The sequence below is a fragment of the Oryzias latipes genome, chromosome 20, assembly GCF_002234675.1.
Source record: "Oryzias latipes chromosome 20, ASM223467v1".
Classification (NCBI taxonomy): domain Eukaryota; kingdom Metazoa; phylum Chordata; class Actinopteri; order Beloniformes; family Adrianichthyidae; genus Oryzias; species Oryzias latipes.
This window is the reverse complement of record NC_019878.2, coordinates 17,969,783-17,986,919: the sequence shown is the minus strand read 5'-3', so window position 1 is coordinate 17,986,919 and position 17,137 is coordinate 17,969,783. Positions and strand designations below refer to the sequence as shown.

The 17,137-nt window shown below is 37.1% G+C and overlaps 1 protein-coding gene across 2 annotated transcripts in view; it reads right to left on the bottom strand.

Annotated features, from left to right (window-relative positions):
- Window positions 1-2,590: 2,590 nt before the first annotated feature.
- LOC101155153 (vasoactive intestinal polypeptide receptor) overlaps window positions 2,591-17,137 on the bottom strand; it is a 46,549-nt gene continuing 32,002 nt past the window's right edge. Inside the window, exons 7-14 of one of the 2 annotated variants that reach the window (XM_023950181.1) lie at window positions 12,195-12,348; window positions 12,021-12,081; window positions 11,862-11,934; window positions 10,311-10,402; window positions 9,554-9,683; window positions 8,549-8,590; window positions 5,590-5,720; window positions 2,591-5,431 (exon numbers count right to left, since the gene is read on the bottom strand). In XM_023950181.1, the coding sequence (XP_023805949.1) occupies window positions 5,413-5,431; window positions 5,590-5,720; window positions 8,549-8,590; window positions 9,554-9,683; window positions 10,311-10,402; window positions 11,862-11,934; window positions 12,021-12,081; window positions 12,195-12,348 (702 nt within the window). In that variant the 3' untranslated portion in view covers window positions 2,591-5,412. Of the gene's footprint in view, window positions 5,721-8,548; window positions 8,591-9,553; window positions 9,684-10,310; window positions 10,403-11,861; window positions 11,935-12,020; window positions 12,082-12,194; window positions 12,349-17,137 lie in introns of both variants that reach the window. The other variant, XM_023950180.1, reaches the window with a different exon arrangement.

Below are 17,137 nucleotides of genomic sequence, written 5' to 3'. Positions count from 1 at the left end.
AGTTTTCACTTATGCTCATGCATAAAATAAAATAATGTTTTGATTCTTTACTTTGACAAAAAAAGGTAGATGCTACAAAATTAAAGCTCCTGGAAACAAAAAAAAACTGAATCTTGATTTTAATCAAGCTGAAATGTTTAGTCAAATTATAATCATGGAAAAATTATAATTTAAGGTTCAATTTGGAAGCAAAAGTCCCTATTAAACAAAAACATTAAACCATAACCAAATTCAAACAGAAAAAATCTGTTTTTTCTTCAATATTGAAATCAGTGCAAGCCAAGAGTAAACGATCCAATAAAAAAAGTTAAAAGTTTCTGTCTTTTCCACATAAATCAAGCTAAATTTGCTCAAATTGTTCCATTTATCACCCATCAGCTCATAAGAGTTGATCTGAATGCAGCAGCAACATTGAGTAAAATGTCCTCAGGTGTTTGTGTCATAGTGACGATGACAAGGCAGACCCAGATGCTGGAAACCCGGAAGTAAACTCAGGCTAGGAGATCAAGTGAAAGAGTTTAATGGATTCACAATCCCAGAGTTCCGGAAAACAGCGTGGACCTGAGGTGAGTATATGTGGCGTGGAAACCAGAGCTTCGCGCCAGAATGTCTTGGGACTTCGTGGCCTGAGCGGAGGAGACGTGGAGAGAACAGGATACCAGCTGCACCCGTGGTGAGGAGAACCTGAAGGAGCACAAAAGAGGTAAGTTCAAGGCTTAGACTTGAATAGGCGTAACTTAACCTTGAGCCAGACGTAAGCACCGGAGAGTGTATAACGGACTGGCGTCGAATGGTGGGATGGATCTCCTTAAGAAGGACAGCAGGTGATGAGATGATGAGAGGCAGCTGGTTCCAATGAGCAGAGTAGGGAGGGGGAAGGCAACCGACCGAGGCACCGTGACAGTTTGGAAAGAGTTGGCTATTTTCCTCAGTCACTCGCCTTTCCAAACTTTTACTTCTACAAATGAATATTTAACCTGTGTAATGCATATTAAAGCATGCTCAGAGGCAGGACACCTGCTCTGCTGTTCTAGGATTCATGGGAAATCTGAGAATAACTTCACGCATCTCCTGTCTTGCATGCTGATGGTTCTGTGGGAACAAATTTGACAGCAGTCACCTAAAAAGACTCAAGCAGTCTGTTTTTAAGATAAGATAAATTATCTAAAGCTTTTTACTTAATTGTTGTAGTTTATGCATCTGACAGGTTGTAATTTGCAGAATTAGACAAAATACGATCCTATAATTGCAATTTTAAATAATAGCAATTTAATAAGTTCATGCAAAAATGTTCCAGTCACAAAAAACAATTACAATTAAATAAATGTCTAAGAATAACTGTTGAATTCATACAAATTTCCAGTTACTCAGTTGACACAGCCGAGCATTGGACTTCATAGAAGCCGAATTTTGGTGTGTTAATCTTTGTGTGCCAGTGTCACCTCAGCAGCGGTAGTGTTTCCTCATAGTGTGAAGCACTGATGGAGGTTCACTGGGCACAAAAATAAAATGAACACCAATAAATCAATGGGACAACACAAGGATTAGCTGAGATGTCGGAGATTTTATTTAAACACCAAAGCAGACTCAGTGGGGAAGTCAGACCTGTCAAATACCACACAGAGTAACTGGGGGTGGAGGCAGAGCTGTTTCTTCATCTGTGCTGACCAGATCACGTGGAAAATAATGTCTCGTGCTCCCTGAACCTTCATGTCAGAAGCTGAGCCTGATGAATCCTGGCAGTCATCTTTGAAAATGCTTGTGCAATCAGGATAGAAGAAAAAAAACAACTCCCACTGATGTTAGAACCTGCTCATTCAGTATGTCCTGGAAGTCAGCTGACCGAATTTCCTGAGCACACAACCCTTCTGACCCACTGAGGTGCACCTCAGAATAAAGCTTTTCTCAAAGGCTCCCATTGGAAGTACCAGGAATAATGCATGAATGTAGAGAAAACTGCTTTATTACTTCTTTTTTTCCCAATATTTTGCATTATTTTGATCATTTTACCAACATAAAAGGGGAACGTTTGCATTAATTAAACTTTTGAGTAAATCTACCTTTTTTTAACTTATTTTGCACTTAACGTAGCATTAGAAAGTCAGAAATGGCTCTGCTGCAGTAAAAAATAAAACTATTAAAGAGGTGTGTTTGGAATTTTTTGTTTCTGAAGTCACCATGACCCTGAACGGCAAACAATGTAGGTGAGAAATGACAGACTAAGCAGATAAAATTCCTTTTGAGAGGGCTTCAGAGTGCTCTCAACACTCTTATCTGTTTGCGACAAATTCATTGTCTCTTTCTTTTTGACTTTTAAAAAACATCCATCATGTGAAAGTGTTTGGATGATGACAGTTGAGGCAATTTACAAACCATTTTACTTACCCATAAGGAGGAAATGACAGATGAAATGTGTTTAATCAAAAAGGAAAATTCATGTTTTGGTTGAAAACCAGAAAGGAGTCTTGATAGAAGCAAACATACAAAAAGGGAAAAGCTAAAAATGAAAAGTGAGGGAAAAAAATAGTAAGGGAAAAAAAAAGCTGCAGTGTTGATAGCTCAACAAGAAAATAGAATGCTCGCTTCCTTGTTTCCTTTTAAAACAATTTATTTACACAATACAAATGGAGCTATGTCAAAAATGGCTGAATAGATTCTCTGCCAATAAACGTGTTTTACAATCTACAGAATAAGCTGGAAAAACAAAACCAAATTCTGACACCAAAAAGTTGCTTGAGTAAAAAAATGGTGAATTCTGGCAATAAATAAATATGTACAGTACACCTGTATTGCACTCGTAATACACGTATTGTGAAACCATTACAAGACATTAACAAATCCTGAACACGATTCAGTACTGAATACTTACTTTAGATGTGTCACCATTGGTTTATTCATGGTTACGACCATAATTTGTTACACATTCAACTTTTTAGGAGGTATTTTTGCAGATTCTCTCAACTACAATAAGCATTGTTATTAATAAAAAATAAAAAAAAGAGCAACACGAAACATGAATAGCTGTTAGTTAAAAATTACACTTTTATTTTCTGATAACTGAAACAACTAGAGCTTCTTTTCCTTTTTCAACTCAGAAATAAAGGTGAATATTGCAACAAACTCTTCAAAGCCCCACTCCAATCGTCTTTTGATCTATTGTAAAACTGTTTACAGTGGTCTTTTAATTGTGATCACTCTGTTTTTAGGCAAAATCTAAAAAAAAACGTTGTTTTCTAGGACATAGTTTCTGCAGAGCGGCAGTACTTCAATAGAAATTCGCCTCTGCGTTGTGGGCAGGACTCATTTCCCATCATCCATTTGTTTGCTATCAGGTTACAGGTAGCTTACAGCAAGCTCACAGCACCTCACAACCTAACATTACTTGTGCAGCAAAAATGACGAGCAATATTGATGGTATCCAGCCGTACAGTTTTGAGCCAGATAACAGCTCAAATGAGGAGAATGAAGACATTATTGGATCTATTTTTCAGCGTGAAAGCAGGGAGCTTGTAGCCCGCCGATTATAGCACCTGGTTCAAGCTTTTTCACAACATTTTGAATAAAGAAATACTCAGAAACACAATTTTAAGCCTAATTTTCCTTGTAGAATATTCTTCATCAACACAAAAATGCCATAAGAACAAGTAAAAAAAAAAACAAAACGTGATTTTCATTGGAGTGGGGCTTTAAAGCTACCAAATAAAATCTACAATGGATGATGACAGCTAAAAACGCACTAAAGCTCTTTAACTCTAGTCTTTGTGTCAAAGCAGAGTCAGACCATTAAGAGTCTTTTATAGATCTTTTTAAAATCCGATTTTCTTTTCATGTAATTGTACAAAAAAAAGGGGCTTTCATATTTAAAAACCAACAAACGGCTGGATTTGGTTCCGATGGTCTAACTTCTATCATTAACAAACGGTTTCACATAAGGAGACTGTTTTTCTTTTTCTTTTTTACTTCACATCATGGTTATTTTTGGTTATGCTGAATTTATCTTTTCAGTGTTTAATTTATTTATGTATTTTATCATCAGAGGAGAGCTGAAGCTCCTGGATGTTTTCTCTTGAGTGAACGTGTGGGTGACTTTCAGGTCCACTCAAAGAGAGCTGTAAAGCACATTAGAAAGCCCCGATGTGACAGGGCCAGTCATCCTTGTCACCTTGCCTTGCCTTACAATCAGGCTCCTGCACTCTCGGCTGACTTGTCACTTTCCAAGTTCTCCATGAGAAAAGTGTAAACCTGACAAGTTGGTGGAGGTTTCAGGAATTATTATTCATAATGGAGGTTCAAGCTCGTTTCTGTCCGCTGTGCGTATTACTCCTCTGTATAATAAAGCAGAGTTACACTTGACAAACCACATAGACAAGCTTTAACACAATAATTTTGAATTTTAAATTCAACATGCTCCAATAACAAACAACATAGTGACAACATTACTGGTTTTACAGACATAATTGGCAAACACAGCACAAAAAGAATCATATAGGCAACACTTTTCTATACACTGTACAACTATCTCTACATTATTTTTTCCCCTTTTGAGTAAATGTAAACATTCAAGGACAAGGGTGAAGGCCTTTCCTCCCTAAACATGTCACAACAAATGAGGCACTCACCAGTGATAAGCACAGAGTTTTCACATTGCAAGAAATAATGAAAAACATTACCCCAATCACAGATTTTCCAAAAAAAGAGAGGGTTAGGCAGTGTTGATATAAGGAAGGCAAAGAGCAATCAGTCTCTTGAGAACGATACTGCAGAGCAGGGCAGTTGTGCTCCAAACCCGTCACTGTGAATCAGTTTCACTCTGGTTATCTGGTGTGAAGCCTCAACTCTTCAGCATTTATGCAAATTCTGCCTGTGCCAGCTTTTCTCTCTCTGACTTCCTTTTGCAGTCAGTAAAGCGGAGCATTGCACACTGCTTTGTTTCTGTTCATCCATGCAGTTTAAAGCAAAGTTTCATCTCTGCTCACTTCTCAAACACACCTGCACTCCTTGCCTGTTCTTGGCCACCGCTCTGTCACAACATCAATTATGTAATTTCCTGTTCAGAAACATCAGTGTTTTTTCCTTCAATGGTTCTGCGCTAATGCAAGCCTGGTTTGTTTGGAGCAGCAGAAACTCCTCTGCATGATTTTTAATCAGTTCATATTTACATCAAATCATGAGGCTGCTTGTGGAGTTCCCATTTGGAATGCTCACTTAAGCACACTGTTTGCTCTGAGTCGCAGCACTCTGGAAGGTAATAATCATTTGGAAAATGATCTGTAAGGATAACTCACTAATTCGCTCATTAACCTGCCCTGGATTGTGAAACAGAAGCTAATAAGGTGGGTGGCTGTGACTTCAATGAGTAGGATGTGTTTGTGGCAATTTATCTTTGTCACTTGATTAAATCTGCTCCGGAGCTCATTTGTTTCCCTTTTCACTGCAAACAAAAAGTGTGCAAATCATTCAAAGGCTTCACATGCGGTGTGTGATATGTTCAATGATTCATCTCAGCTTGTATGTGTTTATTTTTCAAGTCATACGCAAGACAGGTCATCTTGACAGGAGGATGAGCCGCGGTGCGTTTTGGGGCTGCACCTTGTCAGCATGGTGATTTGGGTGCTGAAGTTGTTGCTGCTGCCGATTGATGGATGCTGGTATTTGGTGTCTGAGCCCATGTACCTCTGCAAATGCCACCTCCGCCACTTCCTTTTGATCTCTCCTTGGACCTGTAGTGGATCGCAGCAACAGATTGTTATTTTTAAAGTGCCGAGGAAGTTTGTCATGAAAAACCAACATTTTGATATTAATTTTTTCAATTTTCAACTACTCACTGGGTACTTTATTAGGCACACCTGTCCAACTGCTGGTTATGAAATAGGAGGTTTGAAACAACCATTTCTAATCAGCCAATCACAAGGCAGAAACTCACTGCATTTAGGGACATAGACATGGTCAAGACGATCTGCTGCAATTCCAACTGAGCGTCAGAATGGGGAAGAAAGGTGGCCTTAAGGCAGATGGGCTATAGCAGCAGAAGACCACACTCCTGTCAGATAACAGCAGGAAACTGAGGCTACAATTTACACAGGCTCACCAAAATTGGACAATAGAAGATTGAAAAAATGTTGCCTTGTCTGATGAGTCTCCATTTCTGCTGCAACATTCGGATGGTGGGGTCAGAATTTGGCGTCAACAACATGAAAGCATGGATCCATCCTGCCTAGTATTAACCACGCTGGTGGCTATGGTGTCATGGTGTGGGGGATATTTTCCTGGCACACTTTGGGTTCTTTAGTCCCAACTGAGCGTGGTTCCAATGGCACAGCCTACCTGAGTATTATTGCTTACCATGTCCATCCCTATCTGACCACAGTGTACGAATCTTCCGGTGCCTACTTCCAGCAGGATGAGGCACCATGTCATAAAGCTGGAATCATCTCAGACTGGTTTCTTGAACATGACTATGTGTTCACTGGACTCAAATGACCTCCACAGTCACCAGATCTCAACCCAATACAGAACCTGGGGATGTGCTGGAACGGGAGATTGGCTTCATGGATGTACAGGTGACAAATATGCAGCAACTGTGTGATGCTGTCATGTCAATATGGATCAAACTCTCTGAGGAATGTTTCTAGTACCTTGTTGAATCTATGCAACCAAGGATTCAGTCCTGCTTGTTCCGGGTCCAGCCCGGTGTACCTAAAAAAGTGGCCAGTGAGTGTAGTGTATTGAAATAAATACTCCAACTTCTGGGTAAAACTTTGATTACAAGTCAAACAAAAGAAAATGACCAGGACAGATTTTTCTTATTTGGGAAGCTTTATTACATGACACCAGAGGATTTAAACACCAGCTAAGTTGTGGTTCAAATGTCATCAATTATCTTTGGTAATCATCTTTGGGTTCAAGGATGTATGGCAACCCTCTATGCAATATGGAGCTGCAGAATTTAATTTTTAGCAGAGCGCTTTTTTAAATGGGAGGTTAGTAAGGTTGTCGAAGATGTTGCCTTCAAAAGTGTCACCTAACATTCAAGACATCCATCTATTTGCATTACAATTTCTCAAACACGTATTTAATTCCACTGTTTTTGTCAGTGTATTTTGACAAAAGTTGAACAGCTTTATCATGTGTTTCTATAGATAAATACATCAGTGTCTCTTAGTAGAATAAAATAAAAACATTTAGTGAATAAAAAAATGAAGTAAAATTAGGTAGCAAACTTTTAACCATTATTTTCAATTTTAAAATATAAAAAAAAAATCAAGATTTTCATTATCATTGACATAATTAAGCAACCAGATATTTGTATATTTAGGTGGGAAAAAAATCTAAATCAGATTTTCGGGGTGACCGCATTCATTTCAGCAAAAGAATAGATTGTTCTTTGACAAGAGGTCAGGTGTTAACCAGTTTTGTCTCCTGATCTGTAACCTATTTAGGGGAGTATGTCACTGTCTCCGAGCGAAATCTTTCAATCCTAGAAGGGAATGACTTTCCCCGTGGTCAGATTGTATACAAAAATCCCCTGCCTGTGTGCAGAATAATGTTCGACTAAAGGTCAAGGCTTTCTGCATTCAGATACAAATCCTCTGTTGCCAAGGTTCTGCTCTACGATGGCATGAACACTTGCATTATTCAGGGAATGGAAAATATTGTTAAGAAATGCCGAAAGATACAGCAGAAACATCAACATTTTTGTATGTACATTTGAAACAGATCCTACAATTGCTTTAATTAAATTGTTTTTCCTCTAAATTTACACAAACAGGTTGGTAGATTAAATTAAGGTTGAATAAAAAAAAATGCTTAGTGGCCAAATTGTACCCTTAACATTATTACATTTGTGATTTTTCAAACTCTTCTTATTTATTTGATGCCTTCCTTTTATTTTTTTGAGCAATCATGAAGGGAAATGAGAACAAACGACCTTTTATTACAGAAATATTCGTCCTCAAAGCTGTAAAATATTCTACATATAATTCTAACCTGAAGCAAACTCATCCACAGCAATATAAATATTATGTTTCATTATATAAAAGGTCTTGAACGAGGTTTCTTTATCAAGAAGGATTTTGTCTTGAAGCTCATCATTTACCACTTAAACCTTATTGCTTATTTCTGCTTTGGTCAAACTTTCATTTCATTCTTTCTAATGTAACAATTCATCACTCCAGCGTCATTCTTTGAGCATCAACTCTGGGAAAATGTAATAACATCACACCACCGCCAGGTTTCAAGCTTAACAAGCCACAGCTGAAAATTGCAGCTGATTGAAATTCAGGAGGCATCCAGTCAAGCCTCTTGCCATCACATCACAGTGATTTAATCTGGCCCGGTTCTGAGAACATAACTAATCTGCCCACGGTGAGTCTCTGCAGACATTACAGTCCCAAAAAAAAGCGGCACTTTTTCCCAGTACATCCTCCCCGTCAGGCAGAAAGCTGGCAGGACTGCATGAATGCCTTTTAGCGGGCTCAGGTAACAGTGAAACCTCAACTGCAGGTGACCTTTCCATGGAAAGGGAACCCTTTAAAGAAAGTTTACATACCTCACCGTTGAGAAAACAGTAAAGGACTGCAACCACAAAGCCCTGAAGAGAAAAAAAAAGTTGGGTATTTGAATGCACGTAAAATGAAACACAATTTCATCTGAGTCCTTAATTAAAACATGGGTGTGCTGGGGAGTTCTTTTGGTTTCCGAGTAATGCATGCTCTACTGTTGCTCAATAAATGAAGTGATATAACACTGGGGGGTTAAACAGTAACAATGTCAATAAAGCGTTAGGAGACCCACAATAGACAAACCAAAGCATTTGCAGTTTCAGATCCAAAGGGAAGCAGAATTTACTTTCATACCGTGGCCCTGAAGTGCAAATCAAAGCAACAACAAACTCTAAGCAACAACAACATTAAAGGGCCTGTACTGTAACATGCAAAATCAATTTTGGAGCTTTTAAGTGTATTATAATGTTCATTACTCACAAAAAGAAACCCCAAAGTGGTATCTTGATCAACATGAAGGTAATATATTATTATAAACATGGATAATGTTTATTATAAAAGGCTTAAGAATAGCATGGTATGGACCCTTTAAAGATCGCCATACCAATTAAAGAAGCAAAACAAATAAAAAATATATTATAAATATATAATATATTATAAAATATATTACTTAATTATTTCATAATCAAGACACCATTCCTGAAACCAAAACACAACTACAATAAAAGGAAATGAAATGAAATAAAACATTTCGGAAACAAAATGTTCTTTTGTTTAATTTTTTTTATTTTGTTTTACTTTCATGAATTTTGTTTTGATTTTTTAAATGTAACGTTGTTTTTTATTAATTTTTTTGCTTTTTTTTAATTGTTATTGTGATCTTTGTTATGTTTTTGCATTTATTGATTTTTTGATTTGAACTTCAGGGCTACCATACATTCATCGCATTTCAATGGTAAATTGAAATACATTTTGAACTTTTTAAAATAGTTAAAAATAAAGAAAAATACGGGGGTGGGGGCTGTTTTACTCAAAAAGAGTTGGTTTCATACCTGAAAAGATCCCAGAATAAGGTCAAAGACTAGCCGAAGCTCGGTCTTCATTTGCTCTGGGATGAATGCAAACACTATAAAATTTATCCCAAACAGGGGGATCAAAAGCAGCGTTGATTTTGCCAATCTCCTAAAAGAACAAAGCAAAAGCAGAATCAAAACGTTCTTTGCTGGAAAAAAAAAAGCAATTTCCATCACTTTTCTGTCAAATAATGAAATGCATTCCTGAAGTACATTTCCTTTTGCATTTCATCTCAGCACACTAGAGAGAGGAGAGGAGGAAAAAACACACCATAAAAATTTTCAGTGGGAAAATAGCTCATGCATTTGGCTGCTGTATGAGATGCTCTACATCACAAAAAAAAGAAAAAAAATCGCTTAAACACACTGAGTGCTGCGTCGCTGTTAAAGCAGCTCCCAGAAGAGGCTACATTTGCAGTGCGTTTTCTGAATTCCAAAAGGTTTGGTAATCTTCTCCTCATCCTGACTGTTCAAAGGCACAATTAAATAAATAAATAAAATAAGAACAAAAATAAAACTCTTTGCAGCCATGCTCATATGGACCACACAAATCCATTCTGTATGAGTTTATTCAGCGTAATCTTTGTTTGGCTTTGCAAATCAGCCAATGTTTGCCGAATGTAAAACTGTCCTCTCAAAAAACAACAGAAAAATCTGCAGGCCTTTTCAGACATCCTCATAAATAACACCTTCTATTTACTCAGGATCAACACAAAATAAACAGAGTCGCACACACAAGTATTGGTTGGACTCGTTTCTTCCGATGTCTGGACAGTTGATCTTCTGGCGAAGTATCCGGATGATACAGATGAAGAGAATAAAGTTCACCTGGTGGGAGAGGAGAAATCTGATTTGTAAACACATGTAAAAGATTATAACCCCATCTCAAACAGAGTCAACATGTATTATGAGTTTTATAAATATGGGAGAAAGCTAGAATGGAGATCCAAAAGTGAGTTTCTTCTGATGGAATGGCCCTACAGGAAAAAAGCAATTCTGAACTCTTCATTTCAACTGAACAAGCCGGGTGTCACAGCCTCTGTGACACTTCTCGCAATTGGATAAGTATAGATAATGGGTTGATGGATCATTTGGACTGTACATCTGAAATTGCAGAACACAATTCTACGTGACACCTTGTTTGTGGACCGAAAAAGAGATAACTGAGAAAAAAATGGATTTGAAATTTTATTTTTCACAAACAGAAATGCAATTTCAGTTTATGAAGAATCAAAGAATACAGAGTTACTTATAGGAAGAACACAGATAGGACTTAAAGTCTTTTGATCTATTTTAAAAGAATTTCCAGTGCTCTTTTAATTATGATTATGCAATTTTAAGCCAAAACAAAAAAAATGTCATCAACTAGGACATAATTTGTGCAAAGTTGATCAGAAATTCACCTCTGAGTAGTGGGTGAGACTGTTGGTGTGGAGTAAGCCTGCCCCTTTCTTCTCATCTGTCTGTTTGACACGTTCTCCTGCTATATTACAGCCCCTCACACCCCCAATTTGGATAAAGAAATACTCACAAACGCAATTTTAAGCTTAATTTTCTGTCCTCCATGATGGGAAAAATGGCACAAGAACATGCTGAAAACCCCAAAACGTGATTTTCACTGGAGTGTGTCCTCTTGACTTTTAGCTTTCTGGACATGGGGTGAATGTCAAACCCTCAGCTGATTATTCTCGGATTTTGTCCTTTATGTTTTTTAAGTCACTTTTTGTTTATTTAGGTATTCCAATTGATTTTTTTCTCTAATTTTAGTTCCGTTCTTTGGTTTTTCATGTATTTCCAGTCTCCAGCCCTCAGGATCTCCATAATTCCTTGTTTCTATAAGACTAAAATTTGACACATCTTTGAGACAAAAAAAATGGGGGGGAAAAACAGAAAAAAATGCATTAATGACACCAAGAAAGATGCCATTGATTTGCTAAAAGGGATATTTCACACCCTACAGTTTATTTTTAACTCTGCTGCTTTTGAACCTGCCTTTGACTTAATTTTCACGCCTTTCATTTTATTTTTATACAAACACACAATCTTTCTGCCTGAGGAGGAGTTTCCGATTCCTCAACACTCAATCCTGACCTATCATCAAAGTAAAAGTCTAACTTCTCAAAGTGAACTGAGATCAAGTTGACTTTCTGTTCTGTCAGCTAAAAGTGCAGAATAGAACAAAATGATGGAAAGATCATTTAAGCTGCCACAGATGCGTTTCCTCTCATGACACTTAAAAAAATGGATGTGATATTTTAGGTTGCACAACGTCAGTGAGTAAACTCACCAAGATCGATGCCAAAATTGGAGTTTTTATGATCCACCAGGACATGTCAGTGGGCTCAATTATGTCCCAGCACCTGGTGAGACAGGAAATAATGCTTGATATGTGGAAGATGGGATAAATCTATACAAAGCTCCAGCTCCTTCCTGTGGTTTCTCCTACCCGACATCATAATAGTAAGCTTTAGCGATGCTCCAAGCTGTGATGAAAACTGAAGGGCCTCCTGAAGACAAAACACAGACATCCAGGCATGTATGCTTACAAAATATTACTAAAACTTGAGGTGCAAAAATATTTTGACCAGGAAAGTTTTATAACTTAAAGAATTAATCTCACCCCAGCCGATCAGAATGTAGGCGCCGAAGTACTTCCTCTCGGAGAAAAAGGAGACGGCCAGCAGAGCGTGAAGATAAAGACCCTCGACCAAAAGCCAGAAGAAGCTGGCCATAATGCAGTACTGGAAGAACATTATCACCGCTTTGCAGCCGAGCTGGCCAAAGCAGAAAGGAGTAAATGACACAAAGTCGTTATCGACATTAATCACTGCCCACTTTTCTCTCTACTTTTAGCTCTATGCAGTTATCTCACTTTTTAGATAAGATTAAACAGTTTTTTCAAATAAGTTCAGGTCAAACCAAACTGTTGACTTTATGTAAGACAAATTCCAAAGCTGTATTTCTTTAACCCCTTGACAACTATTGATACAAATGTGCATTGGGCTGTAAGACAGTGGTGATGTGCTGTATGGATGACAAAGGAGTTCAAGGTGGAGGTGGGATTGCAACAGGGATCAGCTCTGAGCGCCTTCTTGATTGATGATGGACAGGCTGACAGATGAGGTTAGACAGGAATTACCATGGACTATGATGTTTGCAGATGATATTGTGATTTGTAGCGAAAGCTGGGAACAGGTGGAAGAGAAGCTAGAGATTTGGAGGTTTGCCCTGGAAGGGCGAGGAATGAAGGGTAGCTGCAGTTTAGGGCTGCACGATATGAGGAAAACTTGCGATATGTGATATTGGTAATTAAAATTGCGATAACGATATAAATTGCGGTATATAGACAAATAGCAAAAAAAACAAAAACATCATTTCCATTTCACTGCAACAGTTTAAAAATTATACTCCAAATGACCCTTGTCGACGTAGGAGGCAAACTTCAAACATAAAAGGGCTCATCTGATTGATCAAAAACGTAAACGGGTCCTTCCGATTGGTTAAATGCATAAAGGGATTTATTTCATTTGTTCAATATTTCAAGCTGCCATGAGTTTATTTTAGCACATTTAAGGTAATCATTTATTGCGATTTTTGCCGTCTTTTGCGGTATGCATATTGCACAGCTTGATTTCGCGATAACGATAAATTTGCGGTATATTGTGCAGGCCTACTGCAGTTAGACTAAATATTTCAGTTTTACTGCAGCTACCCTTGTGAATGAGAGGGACCCAAGTGGAAGAGTGAGATTACAGGGAGAAGAGGTAAAGAAGGTGGAGGATTTGAAGTATCTTAGAAGATGAGTAGTAGTGAAGAAGTGAGTGCAGGCATCTTGGAATGGCTGGAGAAAAGTCTCAGGTGTGACGTCTGATAGAAGAGTTTCAGCTCAAATGAAAGGAAAGGAAAGGTTTAGAAAACTGTGGTGAAAGGAGCCATGTTATTTTGGCTTAGAGACAGGAAGCAGAGCTGGAGATAGCAGAGATGAAGATGCTGAGGTTCTTTTTGGGACTGACCAGGATGGATAGGAACAGGAATGAATACATGAGAGGGACAGCACATGTTAGAGGCTTTGGAGATGAAGTCAGAGAGGCCAGACGGAGATGGTTCCGACTAGTCCAGAGGAGAGACAGGGAATGTTTTGGTAGAAGGATGCTGAGTCTGGAGCTGCCAGGCAATAGGTCTAGAGGAATACCAAAGAGGAGGTTTATGGTTTTTTTTATGATTCTTTGTGTATGTTTTGTTTAGTGACAAACAGTAATAATACATATTTATTATTCTTCTGAATTGAATAGGTTTTTGTCTAATAATTAGTAATAAGTAAACTGTTACACAGTATTTGGATATTTTTAACCATGTATTACCTTTACTTAAATAATTAAATGACTACTTTTTATTTCTTGCTGAGAAATTTTGAATTAAACTCATTCGAGAAAAAATGCTTGTGTCTTTTTTAAAAAGTGAAAGGTTTGAATTTTAGATGTAATACATTCCTTTCGTCATCCAATACCTATATTTATGATAAGTAACAACATTAGTAGTAATACATTCTGTCTACATTTGTCTTTCTTGCAAAAGAGCCTGATATTGTTGTGTTTTAAGGACCAAAATGTGTAATTCTGTCTATTATCAGACAGAATATGAAGGCAGGAAGTTGATAATTGAGCCAGAGGAGCAACAGATAAGAGCTCCATCATTCACCTCCATTACAAAAGTGAAAAATCCCAAACTTGAATTTGTTCTGCTGAATTTTATATTAAGCAGAATATATGAATTTTATACCACTTTAAGTTTACAGTGTTCATAAAAAGTCCCCTGGCTCACACAGTGTGCTCTATGAATGCATATGAGTTGTATATGTGTAACATCACATACATTAAACATGTATTTGACACTTTTAAATAAATGCAAAAACAAAGAACAAAGCGACCAAACAAATGTAAAATCCAGAGTAGTGTGGAAACAGTGCGGAAAAATCGATCAGACACACGTTAGGGTGAAAGCAAACAAGCTTTCAAGAAGGAGGAATTCTGAGATTTGTGTCTTTCAGAGATTCAGCTGCGCTTACAGAGATTAGACCAGTTCCAAGGACAATTAAGTCAGCAGACACCTGAGAATGATGTACAAGTGCAAAATTATCATAACAAATCTGCATGTCAGAACCTATAGGAACAATTAATCATCACTGAAGATGTTTGAAGAAGGCATCAATCTTTAGTTCTGAATCTACCCTTTCTTAACATGGCTCTTTATATTCCCTTGATGCAACCTGAGATGGACAGCACCATATAATATATTAAATTTTTGTCATTATTCATGAGCCAAAAGCAAAAGTAGTGCGTAAAATTATCGAATCGTGATCCAATAACTTGGAAAGCCTTAGAGACATAACTGTAATATTTTTTTTTTTTTTTGCTTTAAATATAATCACATTGTTTTCATGAGTTTCTCTGTCACCTACAGAGAGATCTTTCTGCATAGCTGCATTCAGACTACTGCAGTGCAGTTAAGTGAAGTTTCAGGCTATGACTGGAGCATGGCGGTCCATTTCTCATTGTGCGCATGGGATTATTGTTGTTTTGCATGAACCAATTTAAGTTGTACATGATCAAAATAGGTCGAGTGACAAACAAAGAATTTTACTTTTGACTCAGATGCAGCAGTGAAGCATAAGGAAACAAATCAAGTTTATATCACCTAAAAGTATGCTTGATTATTAAAATATGAAGTGTTTTCTAGACAAATCTGGTTTTGCTGTCAAGAAATCATCATTAAACAAGAAATGCAAACAATGCTGTAAGTTCTCTGTTAGAGAGAATAGGTTTTATTTTCCTAAAAAAAATAATGTTTGGTGAGGCTTGTGGAGTCTAAAGTGTCCTGGTTTTCATTAGATTTTTTTCTGTTTGTAGTAAACCTTGCAGTAAACTTGCAGAGGCAGCCTCTTCATCCACTTGACAAGAATCTTTCAGTCTATGGCATGATGTACGCCGGCTCCTTTGGAAATTGACTTCCAACACTCCACAGATTGATGGGCAACAGCAATAGTAGTCCATTTCATTGCCGATGTCCTCAATCCTTTCAAATGTATTCACAGACTTAAACGTCTGAAGCCAGAAAAACTCACAAGTACGTCTGCAGTAATCGAGTAGTGTAGGGACTGCATTTGATTAGCATTTCTTTAAGGTTTGTTTTTTAGACACATTAATGTCTGCTTTTGTAATAATGGATCATGTTGTTAAATAAAAAAAGTGTTTTTGTAAAAATTCTGAAAACTGGGAATTTATTTTAAAGTCTCTTTAAAAACTAAAATGATTTCAAAAGAAATTCATGAAAGAGATGTTGAACGCAGACTAAAATACACCTGTGCATATTTTCATCTAGTTTTGCAGTCTCTACATCCTTTTCTGGTCAGAAATTAAATCATAATGTATGCATTTTAATGGATAAAAACAACAACAACATGTGGGACAAAGGCATCACAGCAGATCTATACAATAACCAAGCATTAACAGAACCGAGTGATGAGAAAAATGATGTCGTGATCATGGTAAATATTGCACCGCTAAATCTGTGTCTGTGAGTCTGGCTGCTTTTAGTTTTATTGACACACCAGAGATTACCCCAAGACTACACATTAAAGTCCAATGCCCACTGGATGAAGTCAAATCAAACAATTCACAGTTAACCTCAAAGGGATTAAAAAGAAACTAAATCCCATCACAGATTGAAAACTGAGAAAAAGCTGCATTTATCCTGATTTTAGTTTGTTGTGAGCCAATAACTTTAGATGCAGCTGGCGATGGGTATCAAGAAAATATAAGTGATTTTTAAATAATTAATTAATGCACACATCCTTTGTCCATTTTTTGTATTCTTAGAAAAAAGATAAACTAATTCCAGGATCACAATATAAGATAATAAATGCACATCCCTGAAGGTGGAGGCAGAAATAATTGAGTTAAAAATAGTTTTTGCTGTTTTTGGAAAAGCTGTAATCTTGCTCTGAGTTTATTAAGCTATGATTTCATTTTCTCACAAAGTAAACAGTTTATTCTCCAATGAGTTTTAATCAAACATGTTTATCCTGGGATTTCAGATCTTTTTCCAAGATCTGGCATCTTAAAGAATTCAGCCATTTCTTCCCTATAAGTTTACTTGCAATGACCAGATTTACAACAAATCCCATTTTTAAAACATCAAGATTTCAAAAAGAAATGTCAAGAAGATGAAAAAAATATATAAATCCATTCATAAAAACTCAAACGATGTGACCTGGTTTTGTGGTCATGTCATGTATCACACACATCAGGGAGGTTTTACTGTTATGTGATTTGAGGTAGTTGCACTGCAGAAAGGCGAGATTGAAAACACTGTGGACTGACAATTACACAACTAAATTCAGCCAGAAATCCTGTCTTTCAAACGGAACCCTGTTTGGATGCTATTTTAAAGGTTGTACAAAATAAAATGCAAAATAAAATGCAATGTAAGCGTGTGGTTTTCAGTATATTTCATTTTCTTGTCAAACAGGCTACCACCGATAAACAAGAGAAAACAAAATCTTCA